The sequence below is a fragment of the Pleurodeles waltl genome, chromosome 9 (genome assembly GCF_031143425.1).
Source record: "Pleurodeles waltl isolate 20211129_DDA chromosome 9, aPleWal1.hap1.20221129, whole genome shotgun sequence".
Taxonomy (NCBI): Eukaryota; Metazoa; Chordata; class Amphibia; order Caudata; family Salamandridae; genus Pleurodeles; species Pleurodeles waltl.
The window spans coordinates 350,172,827-350,188,640 of NC_090448.1; the positions used below are offsets into that span (position 1 = coordinate 350,172,827).

Consider the following 15,814-nt stretch of genomic DNA (forward strand, 5'->3'; position numbering starts at 1 on the left):
TCTTGTGTAGTGGCAGTGTATACTCAGTCTATGCTGATGACACATTTGGATCTCTGGGAACCCAGTACTTGACTTTCAGTCAGTTGCGGCATGGGAGGGGGATGGGGATGAACATAAGAAAAAACATAATAAGTTTAAAAAAAAACAAAAAAACCTTACCTTCATCCCCACCGCACCACCGCTCTTCAGGTCTCCTACTGTCCACTACAGGCAGGCACAGGCTCCCAGTCTGCCCTGTGGCCAATCCTAACGCTACTCTCATGCTGCTGGAAGCATGAGAGCAATGTCCGGATTGGCCTGAGCGCCCTGGCTTTGCACTCCCAGACAGACTGGGAGCCTGTGCATTCTGTCTCCAACCCTGCAATGCAGCTTGGGTTGGAGACAGCTCAGTGTGCATGTGGGTTTGGCCGTCCTGAGACGGCCGGCCAAACTCACGTGCGCACTGAGGGTAGTGCACACCACTCCCTCTCCCTGCCTGTCATCTCACATGATCCCATCCCTATGAAAAATAAAATGATGATAAACACAGTTTATTATTGTTTTTTTTCTTCTTCACGTTTTGAAGCAGCCCGGTGAGGTGAATCGAGGAAGAGGGGTGGGGAACGCTCCTCCACTATAGCAGAGGAGCTGCGGCTGTTTTCAATTAGCCTCATTGAAGTCCATCAGTGTACCCTGAAAGAGATGATATCTTCCAATGGAGGAAAGCGAGAAGTGCTTTAGACAATGAAAACTAACATTACCAGGCACATATGGACTCTGGCTCTTATTCCTGTATAATAATACTTTCAATACGCCACCACATCAAACCACTGTCATTGTCCCAGTAACCATATGGATTACAGGAAGGCAATACCCCTCTGATGCAGAGGGATCATATTCCTAAAGTCCTCGCTCTAGACTTAAAAGGCATAAAATCTTAGGGCCTGTATTTAGAGTTTGGCGGAGGGTTACTCCACCAACCTCTAAATCAGGCCCTTAGCCAAAGATGAATGCAGTTAGTAAGAGAAATGTGCTCCCTTCTATTACCAGATCCAGATGTAAGTTAGGTCAATATAAGCAGAAAAGATAAAGATCCTCCAGAGCGATAGGCGCTTGGAATGCTTGTTTCAGGTCAGAAAGCAGCTTTCCAAAACCCATACCCACCGATTTACAACATTATTGTTGAAGGGGATGCAATATTTGTCCCATTGAATGCTTATTATACAGATTATTTTATATGGTCATCAGAATGAGTATGGATTTAGTGTGCATTGTGTTAAGGAAGAAGTTCTGAAGTCATAGTCTCCTTTAAGATCTGAGACTTCTTAACCCATTTTCAAATGAGAATTTCAGTATGGCAGTGCCGAAAACTGTTCTCATTGAACTTGGAGCCACAATTCACTGTCGTTTATCTGTGACACCTAAGCCATAGATAGAATTTCACTTTCCGTCTGTGTAGAGCCCAAAACATCTTTGGTTTGTGCCATTTATAAATATGGTCACGCAAAGGTGCTTTTGGCTGACTCCATTTAGTGTTGAATGTGTAAATGGTCATGGATGCTTGGGTACTGTTGTGGTTCATAATAGAAACCTAAGAGAGTGAGTTTGAGACAGACAGCACTGGGGGACTCTCCTGGTATGTTGACCCCTTCATGAGTTGGGAATGTTGAATAACTGTGATGATGAATGCGCCCTAACACGATTTGGGAGTTCCTTCCGGAGAACCATCCCGTAAGGAACAAAATAACCACTCATCGATGCCTTATAGTGGAGAGAAGTAAAACCAACTTTCTGACAGTTCTCTGTACTTCCTGATCTAGGAAATAGTGAATAATCAAACTGTCAAAAGAAGGGATAAAAGGCCACAAACTTCCTTACTCGATGTACAGTATCTGTGAATATGACACCCACAAATCAAGCAAACCTACAGTGGACTATATTCCTAAGGTATGGCATAAAAGGGTAGGTGACTTAAGCCAGTAAATATAAGCAAGCCACTAATCGTAGTTGTCCCAGCATCAACTGAAGCTGACTTTTGCAAATTCAGGCTAATCCTTTTTGCACGTGGTGTCGCTTTGTAGGTATAGTTTGAATCAAAACATTAACATTTTCCATTTAGGTGTCCAGAGACGGGATTAATTTGAGACCTGCTTTTGATTAACAGGAGTGTGAATTACTTTAATTCTTTCCTACCCTTATGATTACACATTTTGTGCCATATATATTGCATAAAAACAGATGCAGAATTTTTGTGATTATGTCAACCTAGGTGACAGATATATGTAATTTATTTGTGGTACTGCACTGACTGCTCCAGGCAGATATCCTATTGATAAAAGTAAATAATGATTTTGAGTCACAGGCTAGCATCTGTGAACCTGTTAGTTATTGAATAATGGAGTGTATTTATTTCAATCCTATTGTGCTTGACTGGAAATCTTGCAGGGCAAGTTAATTACACCACAATATCTTTTGTTCACAACTACATTCGTTTCTGTATACAGTATATCTCGGAAACACTCTTTCTATCAATAATATACCTCACCAGCTCCTACTGTACCTTCAGAATATACCACATCAAGGTCTTCGTTGCATATATATTCAAGTCCATAACTGGAGCATCATTATATGCAGGTATAAACTTTGAGGCTTCTTCCACTCCAGGATTTTGGCCAATAAAATATTCTTCAATTGATTGAAAAAGAAGTTTCCTCCAAACAAAAGATGAGTTTAGCTGTTTTTACGGCTGATATTAAGCTTGTGAACTTCTGTTTCTTTTCTAGAAGAATGCCTTCATTATCCTTAAAATGTCAGTAAGGTTTATGAGTGAAAATCTAGCCTGGTCCATTGGCGTCTAGTTATTTTCACTTTATAAAACTGAGCTTAAAATTCACTTGAGACTTGCCACCAAAGATGCTATTGGATTTTGATGTAAATGAACAGAGTGCACTTTCTGTATTCTCCAGATTCTCTAGTATTACACATTGGATGCCTAAAACAATATGCTCCATTGTGTAGAACTCTTGTATGCAGCAACTTGTTTGCATTCTTTGGAATTGTGATATAACACCTCTGTCGGAAGCACATCACAAGATGGATTGTTGTCTCCATCCAGTACCTTATTTAATGTCTCTAAGGCAGAGACTTGGTGATCTATTCTTATGTTCTGCAAGCACTACTCTTTAGAACTTTATGCAGGGAGATACTCAACGAGTTTGCCAGGCTGTGTTGAAGGATGATTGCAAATCTTTATCTTTTACCATTTGAGTAGGGACTGCCTGGTAATCCTGTGGATTCCTGCAAGAGACTCATTACCTTTAGCCATGATTCTCCAGTGCTCCCGTCTGTTACAGATTCAGACGCAGTTCTCCTGATCACCCTGTGGGGTGTAAGGTTTTAAGTCTTTGCTTGTACATGTTTATGTGGATTCTGAAAACTGCCAAATAGGCACCTCCTTATGGCTTTTAGGCTGGCGTTCAGCGTTTGGGCTTTTTCTGGTTGGGCGGTAAATGATCAACTGCAACATTAAAAGAAACGTGTAGCATTCTACAGCTGGCCTCTAAAAATCTACTTGATCACTTGCGAGTCATAATTTATCAGATCGAGCTATTTTTAGGACCTACTCAACCATTCTGGTGAGTTGACAAAGAATATGATATTCTGTTCAGTCAAAGTGAAAGAGCTACAAAGACTACTGTAAATCTTTTTATATTGACACATTTGCTTTGTGTTCAGAGACAGGTCAAAAGTCAGTTAGTCTTCTTCCAATTACCTTTCCTTCTTTGACTCCGGGTCCCAGGATTTTGTAAAGTGAAATATCTGACCTTCTGTACAAAGAGTGTGAAATGGAAGGTAGTAGGGTGTCAAATTGTTCGTAATACACATTTAAATAACTAACAAGTCAACTGTAAAAACATTTCGAAATATATTTCAGTAGTTGTGAAAAGCCCATTTTTTGTACTTCTGAGTGATGAAAAAATAGGATGAAAACAAGTCAGAGCACTTTATTTGGTGATGTGCAAATATTAAATATGTTTTCTGAAACCCATTTGTCACTGATTATTGATAACACATTGTATATTTCTACCAGTAGAGCTGCAAGTTAGTGGAAAAGCTTTCGGCCATTTCTTGGAAATGTACTGTCTGTAAATGACAGTGCGCTACCAGAGCATGCCTTAGAACTATATTTATTAAAAGTGAGTGTTGGAACATAAACTGAAAAACGCTACTGCCCCTGCCCTGACGGCAAAGCAATTATTAAACAAAAAGACCCTATATGTGGGCTGGATTCTTAAGACCTCATTTATTTGGAAGTCATACAGGGCAGCAAGTCACCTTGTTGCACTGCACTGCATGACAGGGAAAGGGCAGGAATGTGCACTATTTAAGGCAATACGTCACTTTCCTGTCCTTTCCATATGCAAGGGTGCCTGGATTGAATGCACCATTGTTTTTGTGTAGAAAGGGATACTTTCCTGCACAAAAACAATTCCCGGGAGTCTTATTCCTCTTTCTTTGTGTGCAGCAGAATGCAGCATGCACAGGAAGATGAAGAAACAAGGAGAAATAGAGAGATTTAACTTTGTTACGCATCCTCTGGGAAGGTGTAAGATTTTGGCACATCCCCAGGTTTACAAGATATTGTAAATCTGGGGATGCATCAAAATCCATGAGAGATGTGTGGGAACAGCCATGCAATGGCCATAGAGCTCCTTCCCAGGGCAGAGTAACGCAGCGATTAGTGCTGCAATGGGTTACTTCAGATTATAGCCACTCAGAACCACGCAAAGTGACATTGCGTTGCTTCAAAAACCTGTCTTAAGGTTTTCATCAATCTTGCATCACATTGCGTGGTGCAAGAGCGATGCAAACAGCCTCAGAAATAGGCGCCACATTATACATGGAGCAGCAGAAATGCTGAAATCACCCATTTGAAGGTGCACTCATTTAAGAGAATGAAGAAAAAGACAACTGTAAAATAAAATATTTGCCTAGGATCGCACAATTTGAGACCCGGTTACGGGTCAAGTACATTACAGTTAATTCGAGTAGATTATTCAAGTTATTCAACCTGCAGGTCTAGTAACAATTTTATACTTTTTCGAGGCAAACTGTGCAATGCAACAAAAAAACTAAACAAAATGTACATCTAGGAAAGGACCAACGCTGAAGACCAAGGGTTAAACTCTGGCATGCTGTATAAATAGAGGACAAAATCAGACAGTAAAGCTCCTTTGCTGTGATGTCATTGACTCACCTCATGGCTATGGTGTTTCAGACACACAATATTTAAGTGCTAGTCTCTTTAGCTCATTCTATCGTTCTCGACCGAATCGTTCTCAACCCCTACATCCAGCATGCCATTTCCTCACGCTTTATTATGTCATACATTTTTTCCTAAAATTTCCTGTTCTGTTTGTCTCAAAATCCTCAGAGAAGTGTGTGTGCTGCTTCCCCCTGCTGTTCACAACATGCACTGTTCTAGCCCAATGACCTGCGCTCTCTGCTGATGCACCTCATTTTTTGTCATATTGGCATCCACTTACAGATGTGCGAATGCATGTGCCTTCTGGCTTCTAGAACCCATCACACTTTGCAATTTCTCTGTTAGGACCCCTACAAGCACTGTCTTCAAGCCTTTTCTCAGGCCTGCAACACTCGTTGTATTTCAGCAGACAAACCTGCATGCACAGCTTTCCAAAGAAGTTTTCCCTTTTGCCCCATTTCAGGTGTGCACATCAGTACACCCTCCCAGATACCCCCTTCCCTTCCTTTGTTTAGTACTGGGGCCCCACTATGTATCCTTATATCCGATGGTAGACTCAGCTACTAACAGCTGGGCTGTATGTGGAATAGTAGCATATAGGCATTCAGACGTCACTGTGTGTTTGTTTGTATGTGTATACTATATCTGTTCTTTTTACTCCCCCCTCCCACACCCCTTAGTTTCATTTACAGTTTTCTCCCAATCCTGCCTTTTGCTTGCTACTTACCGTCATGCCCTCTTTTCATTCCACGTGTCTTGTCCTTTTAGGCCACCCGTACCCTCTCACTTCTCTTCTTGTTGGTCTAGGTTGTGCCTTTCCATCAGTGTAAAAGATAGCCTCCTGAGGCGGCAATAGTCATTCGAGGCCAACCTCCGGAACAGCGCCCCCTTCAACTCAGGCTCCAAGTGTTCATGACATCTTTGCGGAGCTTCACTCTCACCTAACCGCCGCAGCCTGTGGACGCTTTACTGCTGTAAAGCTGTCTGACCCACTGACTGTCACTTAAATGATAAGCAGGCCCTCCACGGAAGTGTTTTAAAGCATTTGAAGTGGTGTGTGCACTGTACAAAAGGCCTGTGTAAAATAAAAAAACAAGTATACCTGTACACTCTAGGTATTGTAAGGTTAACTAACTGACCGCATTAATCATTAAAGAGACGGGAAGTGTTGAGGTGCTTGGGATCGGCAGGAAGAAAGGAGAACCGGAGAGAGGGGTAGCAGCAGTCATGCTCTCGAAAAAACATGTAGCGAACGGCATGAAGAAAGGTTGTGCTTTGTTATTACATATCGCAGTGGCAGTGGGCAGGAGGGAAGTACATTCAAGACCAAGTGTGGAGTCGGGTGCTGTTCAGCGAGAGAACGACTAAGAAGTACCAGGACAAAGTTGGCGAGAGGAGCGGCAAGATTGTGTTTCTTTATGCTTGAAGTGTTGCATAGCTTTTGTGAGTGCCGTTTCCGCCACATTAAATGGCTTTCTGACAGTATATATCTGAAAGGTTCATTATACATTTTGGAGCAAGTAGCATATTCATGGATGATTCCATGGGCTGTGCTTCTGTTTGTGACTGTTAAGGTTCCGTTATAGTGGGCATTAGGCAATGGTTGATGTGGAGAATATTAAGTAGCCTCAGTCTTTCTTCCATGTTACCATGTCCCCAGTCAGCAGTTGTCTGGGAGAACAGTGGTGTTGGTGGTCTCATATGGTTTGCCACCTGGCTGCAGATTCTGGTACTGAATGGACTCGATCTAATGCACACCAGTGACATTCAAAAAGAACAGATGATGAAGGGAATGCTGAACAATGTCAAACAGTCACCCCCAGTCAGAGATCTTGGCCTAAATCCATAGTTTTTTTGTACATCATGTCATCCGAGTTTGGACCCAGTCATATGCAAATCAGACTTCATCCTGCTGGCCAAGGCAACAGTCCTTCTCGAACTGCCAGGCCAGGTCCTCCCTGGACCGGTAACAAACATCCTGGGACCGGTTTCAGGTATCGCTCCTCAACAGCCAGGCTAGCTTGAATCCACACAATGAGCCTGAGACCCAGGATCAAGGCTGATTTGCATATGGCTGGGTCCAAACTGCAATTACGTGGTGAGCAAAAATAAACGATGGATTTACGCCCAGATCTGTGAATAGGGGTGAATGTTTGACAGTGTTCAGCATCCAGTCCATCATCTTTTCTTTTTGTACCCATAACTTTCAGCATTCAGAGGCTACCTGAGATGTTGGTGGTCTGGTTATATTTTCCTTGTCTGGCTGGGGGAGCTTCAATGTTTGGGATGGTGGACTCCAAGGTGTCTGTCCTCATGCTTCTTGACTATTTGTTGGCTGATTGTACGCGGGTCGACTATCCCAATGACTCTGGATTGTTTGTAAAGAAAAGTTTGCTTTTATAGATTGCCTGATCCTTTGCCCCAGCAGGCCTTGCGTGTGATGAATATGATTGAATTCGATTTTAGCTCCCACTGGCAGACAGAGTATTTTTAAGGCTGTTTGATGCATTAATACCTTGTTAAGTTTGGGTTCAGTGTACATGTCTGGTTGTGAACCCATGGAACTCTGGATTTTTGTGTGGGAGGTGGAATGGGCAGTGATGAAGCTGTGCGAGCATCAAAAGTTTTTGTTTGTTACACTGGATGGCTTGTTTGAAGACACAGCAGAATGTTTCTGAGCAAGAAGGCTTAATTTAATTATTAGGCCAACTAATAATGACACCCATAGTTTTAACCTTCTGGTTTGGGGTTGTGGTTGAGGAAGTCTTGCGTGATGAGTTATAATGGAGAGATGGATATTCCCTCGTTCCAACCCTCTACAGCAGTCATTGGTGTGGTACAAGATGGGTATTTTGTTTTCATCCAAAAGAATGTATGGTCTACTCCAGGCACTTTCTCTCTTTACACATTTACATCGTTTTCTTATTGTCTGCTTGTCCTTCATTTGCTCAAACTTCGCCCTCCTCTTCCTTTCTTATATCATTTTTATTTTTTTATTTTATTATTCCATTTATTTCATCCACTCTGTTCAGAGCCTCAATGTTAACACTGCAGTTTTTCTTCTGAAAGCGCCTCTCTGCATCTACATGTGCCATTGTTAACACACTCCCTTCTTCTCCCTCAGCTGCTGCCACTTTCCTTCTAGCCGCTGTCGCCTTCCCCCTCTAAATTTGCTATTTTTCCTCCTGTTGCTGTGTTCTTTTCAACCCTGCTGCTACCACCTTCCCTGATCGCGTATCGTCTCGGCCTAGTTACTGCCACTTTATCCCTTTCTCTGCCTTCATGCAACTGTCATCCTCCCACCATGGCTACCACCCCTACTTTCTCCTCCCCACTTTACCTCCACAGCCACCGTAGCTGCTATGACTTCCTCCGGAAGCGCCATTTCCCAGCCGTTCTCCTGTCCTTTCGCTGCAACCTCCAGCTTTGCCTCCACTGGTCATCTCCTTGAGTAGCTCCACGCCACAGCCCTGCACTGCTGGACAGGATACCTTTCTCGGAAATTTGCCGAGGTCCGTCAGAAAGAGAATTTAATCTTTTTTCATGTCTGTTTTCTTCTCCTTTCCGAAAACAAAGATGTTTCACGTGTCACTGTTTTAATCTTGAAGTAGCTCTGGAATGATTTCTGTCTGGGTCAACTGTTTATTTTCAACAAAAATAAGTCACAATAGCTCACTCTTTTTATTCCTACAATCGCACTCATTTATTCCTTCTCATCTTTGTGCATTTCATTAACATTCTTTTACTCGTGCATTTTTTCCCTTTTGTCTGGATTTTCCATTTTGTCTCTAGTACTCATTGTTCTGTTGCATTTTTTTCGCAGTACCTTAATATTTTTCCACTCTTTGTTTTAGGATATCTCCCCAGAGGAGCTGAAAAACGAACTGCCAGAACGACAGCCCAGATATCCTTAAGTTGTTTATGTAAATCTGTGTGCTCACTACAGAGTCCAGTGGGTACAATACTATGATACTGCGGGATGGACAGGATATTTTACAGATAAACCGCATGTATACAGTGCACTGGCTTTATTTGCTGTTCGATTCTAGGGAAAAAGGGATGCATTACCCTGGGACGATAGGGAGCAAAATGTGTGATACCCTAGCACTCCTTGACATAAGAGGTGCAGGACCTGATAACCTTGAACACCAAGGACAAGCAATACTCTTGAATAGCAGACTTATAGAAAACCTCTGCTTTGGGGCAGCAGGTCATGATCCTATGGAATACCAGGGCAGTCGAGTGCATGGTACCCTGGGCATTTGTATGTAGACTCTTGGGATGCACTGAGGTGTTTGGTTTCTAGTGGCTGTGGTTTCTAAAGGTATAATGGTACTTCAGGCGAGACCATGAGTGCTTTACCATGAAAGTGCTAAGGGCTTTACTAGCGATCTGTAAGAAATCTGGTCAACTTCCACAAACCCCAAAACTCCACATTCTTTAGTTTTCCAAGCATATAGCTGTGATTGTGTTCTATGCACGCTCTAGGTCAGAAATCTGGACAGCATCGCAACTCAGATGCTTGGAGGGGGAACACTGTTTTGGGAATATAAGCTATATGGTCAGTGTATCGTGCACTGTGTAGGATCCTAAGCTGCAGTGGTATAAAATACCGTGGGATGGCAGGCCACAGGCAAATACTATTGCCTGGAAAGGCAATTCTTAGGCGTTACTGTAAGGAGGAAGGCAGAACATGTAAGGACACTGTGGAAGAACCCGAGTCACACACCATGCCAGTACATTGATTTCTGGAATAGTACAATGCAGCATCTGTGCTTTCATTCCAGGAGTGTATACTGCTTCAGGCTTCTTGGTGGAAAAGTTGATGAAGTATCTGGTGTAGCTTCCTTGACTGCATTTTTTTACATTTCTAGTTTACAGTTATAAATATGATCACAGCGATGGCCGTGTATCTTACCCTCTCTGCTTCATCTTCTCCAGTCCTGTGGGTAAGTCAGTCTTGTTCTGTTCCCTCTAACACTGTATTTCTGTGGCTGTGTTACCGAGTGATATGTGAGAGTTTAAGATGTTTCAGCATGGATAGGAAAAACTGCGGTGGAACAAAAAAAAATGATTATTAGTGATGAAAAACGTACTAGGTCTACTATCATTGAAGAGCACAGGTCATGAGACATTACTGATGATGGTCTTGAGTTTGAATACAGTCCTGAAGGCTTGGGCTCTTTTCAAGGCTTTATTGACCTTACTAGGTATTCAAAACCAGAAGCATTGTGCTGGCAAATGTCAAAGCTCTGTGATGGCCCAGGAGGTTTTCTTTACCGGGCCCGGTGTAGTCCAGCTCCCTGATTCTCTCATGTTCAGTGTTCTGTTGAATTTTTGTGGTGCTCGGGCATTCTTTGTAGATCTGGAGTTCTCTGAGCCACTTGAACTTTGGATTCCCCTGGGTATTTCAGTGGTCCTCTTGAGTTCTACAAGTATTCAAAGCCTATTGTAATCTGGAGGGCAGCAAATACATTATTGTTTAAATACATTGCCTCTTAAAAGCTTCCTTGCTGTAGAGTTCAGCATTTCTTTAAATCTACAACATGTTTTCACACTCATGTATCACAGTTTGCAGTGTTAGCACATGCCCCCAGTTCTTTTACTGTTGTATTTCTGTTTACCGCATTGTCCCTACAACTTCATATACCATCGCCTTCATAGACTCTCTGAGCAAATTCCCCATTTCCTGTAAACATGTTTAAAGATCTACGGTTCGACTATAGTGCGTACTATTAAGAACTGCAGTTTTGCTGATTACAAAGCATCTTGTTTCATGATGCCACTTAGCATGTTTCTCTTGTGCTCTTTTTCTGACGTGATCATGCTTAGGTACACGTCTTCTCATGTGCTTGCTTTTCTTGTTTTCTATTCATAGAACTCAGAATCTTAATAAGAGTAGATGATCTTGGCATTGTTTTTTTGTGACTACTACTTGTGTAAAATTGTGGATTCCTCCCAAACAAAGGATTGCCCTGTCCGTGGAATTTTTCTGATCCTTGCAGAAAATCTGTCTGGTGATCAAACTGCACCCAGTCTACTCCATGCACTTATACACCTAAACAAGAAAGGTGTGATTACATAATAATGACCGTTTGTATTCTATAAAAGTGCTAATTAACAATAACAGTCTCATCAGGCAAATGGCTCTTCTTTTCAACCACAAACGAGTTTTGCATTTAGTTGTGCCCAACAATTGTTCAGAGTTGTCAATGTATGCAAGATTTCATAGGCTGGTGAATGTACAAAAGAAGAACTATTGTACCTACGAAATTAAAGCAATGTACAAATAGCCAAATGAAACCTGTGAATCTGCCTCCTCATAAAGCCCCTCAGGTACCTCACCAGTTTCCCAGCGGGTCTTCATTTACACACCCAGTCTGGCTTAGTTTTCTCATATTCTTGTTTCCTCTAATCCTACTGTTCACTCTAACATATTTCAAATTCCGTGAATAGCAGCCTTATCAATGCTATTTCTCATTTTTGGATGTTTCCCTCTCCTAGGGCATGATTTCTGGTAACCCCAGTTTGTCAAGCCTTTTCTTTCCTAAAAATCCAAACCTGGATGGTGAAAATCAAGACGGATTTCATCCACGTACTGACCTTCTAAGCCCACTTGGATCCCAACACCAGCTCTCTTCTCTCTTAAAAGCAGGGGTCCCTCTTTGAACATAACACTCCTGAAAGGATCCTTTAGGTACACCACCATTTCTGGATCTTTCAGAGTGTTTGATGTTAGTCCCCAAGCCTTTCAATGAACCCCCTCGAAGATCTCGTTTGGGACACTTGCCTCACTGGCCCTCAGTATGCTTACCACACCCAACTCTGTCATAAGGTGCTAGCCTTTGCTTTGTTGCATTGCCCTGAGGTAAGATTTGAGTGTCATTGAGGACTGAGTGGTGCACTGAGTGCTAATACTCCACCTATCAAAATCATTGATTCTAACAGCCTCTTCTTTGTTTCCTCTTGTGGCTTTCTTTATCTTGTATCGTTTTTTTAATTAATTTTAACAAAGCATACTGAGAATATTTTATTTCGAAAATTCTTACTTAAGCAGTAAACAAAACCATTTCCCCTACCTGCCACTCTGTAACCCCCTCCTCAACGGCCAACTTCTTCCACTGTGCTCATTCTACACTACTGATTCCAAAAAAGATGAAAGCTTGAGTAAATTACAGAGATGGACATGATGGAAAGAAAAATAAAATAATTGAATTGTAACTCCCCTTGAGAGGTATTTTAGTATTAGTATCTTTTTGTCTTTTTACACTGAAACAACTCTGGTTACCCCAGTTAGGTGGACAGGGTCATGGTGGATGAAAGAGTGGCTCCACTGCATACATATTCACTTCGTAAAAGAAGGGAGAGCTATCCTCACACATCTCCATGGCGGAAAAAGTTTTTTTGTTTAAAAAAAAAAAAACAACCAAAAAAAAAACCAAACAAAAAAACAAGTATGGATCACAGATAAACAAGCCTTTGCAGTAGGTCTCTCCTTGGCTTTTCCAATGATTTTAGCCCTGCTTAAAGCATCCCAATGCTGAGGTGCATGGCTGGAGGGCTATTATTGAGGCACACTTTCACGTGAAACTCACTTTAGGAAACTTTCTATTTAGGCAGAAAATGTTGCCACTGACTAAATCAGCCAAACTATTAGAATATGGGCAGTTAGTGATCTGTAGTGAGCCTCTTAGATAGATACACTACAGCCAGTAGCCAACTATATAGGAACACACATTCTTTTTATTGATATAAACCATTATCATGGCATGAAATATCTTTTGTGATAAACAATAGCAAATGCAATTGTGAAAGAACTGCCCCCCAAGTGACAAAAGGACACCACAAAAGAAGAACAAAAAACATGAAATTGCTGGTCTTTCTCCAATCTCTGGTGTATCTCACAGAAAAAGCCTATTTAAAAATCTCAGCACATTTGTCCGTACAGTAATTTTTCTTCATTTAAAACATAAAAGGTAAGGTCTGTCTTTTAGATTGTTAACGACGTTCCGACCTTAAAGAAGGATACTGGGGTCTCATCAGGAAAAACAGTGACCTGGGAAACTAATAAGAAAAGAGATATTGTAGAATGGAAAGGTGCCATGAGTTTTGTGAAGGGTAAAAACAAATTGGAGATTTACGTACTGATTGTTCTTAGAATCTCAATTGAAAAGGAATACAGGACCACATCTTGGCTTCGTACATAAATATCTGACAAAATATAGAATACCAGCTATGGTCAGGACAGATATGTGTATGTACACCGTGGAAGAGAACCTTTCTCCCCAGTGCTTAATTTGTAAATAAAAAGGTGCCGGTGCCCAAAGCCCTCCTCTTAAACAAGCGGCTGCTGCAGTTAAATGTGTGAACACGTAATACTGAGGCAGCGTAATCTTAAAGCCATCTCGGGCCTCTTTAATCCATATAAAGCCACTCCCTGCTCCTTCAGCTCACTCTAGCAGCTTTCTCCTTTCTCTCTTTGTGACGCTTTTTCATGTTTCCCTTCCTCCGTCGGTCCATATCTCTGTTTTGCTTGCAGCAAATGCTTGAGGCAGAAGAATAAGACCTGACCCTCAAAAATAAGTGCCGGTGCTCAGCACCGGAAACAACAAGCACAAATTAAGCACTGTTTCTCCCACTGGGGTATAGCTTACCCAAATGCTGTGACATCGAATCCATTTCTCTATGGTACTCAAATTAGCCTGCAATGACCAAAAAGCCAAGTGTCAACCAAGTGCTAAAAAATAAGGAGTAAACTAAATAAGGAGGGCTCAAGAGGCAAGATTACCTTTTGTTTAAAAATTTGGCCTTTACATAACTTGAAAGATTTCCACGATGAGGAATGTTTTCCAGCAGTGCCTCCCATCAGAGAAAATGAGGAAGAGCATTGTTGCTTTTCTCTTTAAATCAACACTGATAAGAGCAAGCGCAACGTTCGCGCTTGCCCAAGGGCAATTTCAGCACAGCTGAGAGGAATCTAAAACGAGCATTTGCAATGCAGCGGGTCTTGCAACACGTCGAGTAAGAGCTATTAGCGTTGTAAACTCCTAACTGGACTTTTCTTGCCACATTAAATGAAAAAAAAAAAAAAAAGCGATTGCGCTGTGTTTTACACAGCGCGATCATGCTGCGAAATAAAGAGAAAACGTAGTCCAGAAACCATATGGAAAACATGGAGCCTCGTATGTTTCCAGTAATTTATTGGTGCTCTTGAGGAAGGCTAAACACCGGAAAAGACATGACGTATGCATGATTTTAAAAGGCAAGCCCGCGAACAAATGAAAGTGACTGACATAACATGGGCGTGGTTAAAATCCCCCTAAAGAGAGATTAGAAGAGGGGCGGAGTGCTTTGTGCTCGCCCCTAAACAGATCACGCTCCGACCTGCGCACTGTTAATTAAGAAAGAGTCCTAATCAATTGTGTTGTGGAGGAAAGGAGCAGCAAAAGTGTGAGGGGGGTGGAAAATATTTATTAGCTCACACTTCGTATTTGGTATAAACATATTGGAAAACAAGATTTTTTTTTTTTTTTTTTTTTTTTTTTAAATATATAGGAATGTTCCGTTCCATGCTAGGAATCAAACCCTAGGTGTCCGACCTAATAAAGAAGCAGCAAGAGAGAGCCTACCCACATTGGCTACTGCATTTGCTAGCATTTGATACAGAATACTAGTGAAAAATGGACACATCTCCTTGTGTTTGTGAAGGGCTCAAAAAAACTGCAAAATTGCTGCTCTTCTTAAACACAAGTAATATTGACCATGGGAGGTGGATAAACAGACTGCTGCTTATTGTGGCATCTGACTTTATATGGGAAAGGCTTAATTATAGGAACACATTTTTGAAAGGAGGAATGGTCCATGCAAAAAATTTGAACCCTGTGTACCAGCGGCTCATGAGAACAGGTTAACATAATTGAGCTAAACCTGAGGCGACAGAGGAGAGCCTCGCTGTATTGGCATCAATATATTCCCTCAATGGAATATACACAAATGGAAACAGATAGGAACATAAGAATGAACAGCACCCTTTGTTGTGTAAAGGGCTGAGAGTTCAAAGGAACGAATATGCTGCTCATAAAAAATATACTTAATGTTGAACATAGTAGGTAGACAAACAATCCGCTACTGTCTTTGTATTGAAAGGCGGAATGGCTTATAACATAATGTATGTACGGGCCAGACCATTTGTTATTGGCAAGGCAGAATGTGCTGAACCCAATATTATCTGAGTGACTGAAGGGTGGGATACCAGTCAGACGTATAAAGGATAGTGGTGTGAGGGAGGACTGGAAACACTGCAATCACGGTACATCTATAACTCCAGATATAATTAGAGAAAGGGCAACAAAAAGACATATCGTTGTGTAAAGTACTGAAGCTGAAGGGAACGTAATTGTTTAAAAAAAAAAAAAATTATTGACTGGTTTGGATAAGTAAATTAAAAAAAAATAAAAACCAGATAATTAGGACTGTAACTTTTCTTTTGAAGTGTGGATGGGAGTAACACAGAGGGCTGATGTGGAGGGGCTAGCAACACATAGGTCCTGGGTTATGGGAAGCAACACG

At 41.6% G+C, this 15,814-nt stretch overlaps 1 protein-coding gene across 1 annotated transcript in view; it reads left to right on the plus strand.

Annotated features, from left to right (window-relative positions):
- GMFG (glia maturation factor gamma) overlaps positions 1 to 15,814 on the plus strand; it is a 63,485-nt gene that overhangs the window by 32,980 nt on the left and 14,691 nt on the right. Inside the window, exons 4-5 of the mRNA XM_069206929.1 lie at positions 9,100 to 9,149; positions 10,112 to 10,194. Coding sequence (XP_069063030.1) covers positions 9,100 to 9,149; positions 10,112 to 10,194 — 133 coding nt within the window. The remainder of the gene's footprint in view (positions 1 to 9,099; positions 9,150 to 10,111; positions 10,195 to 15,814) is intronic.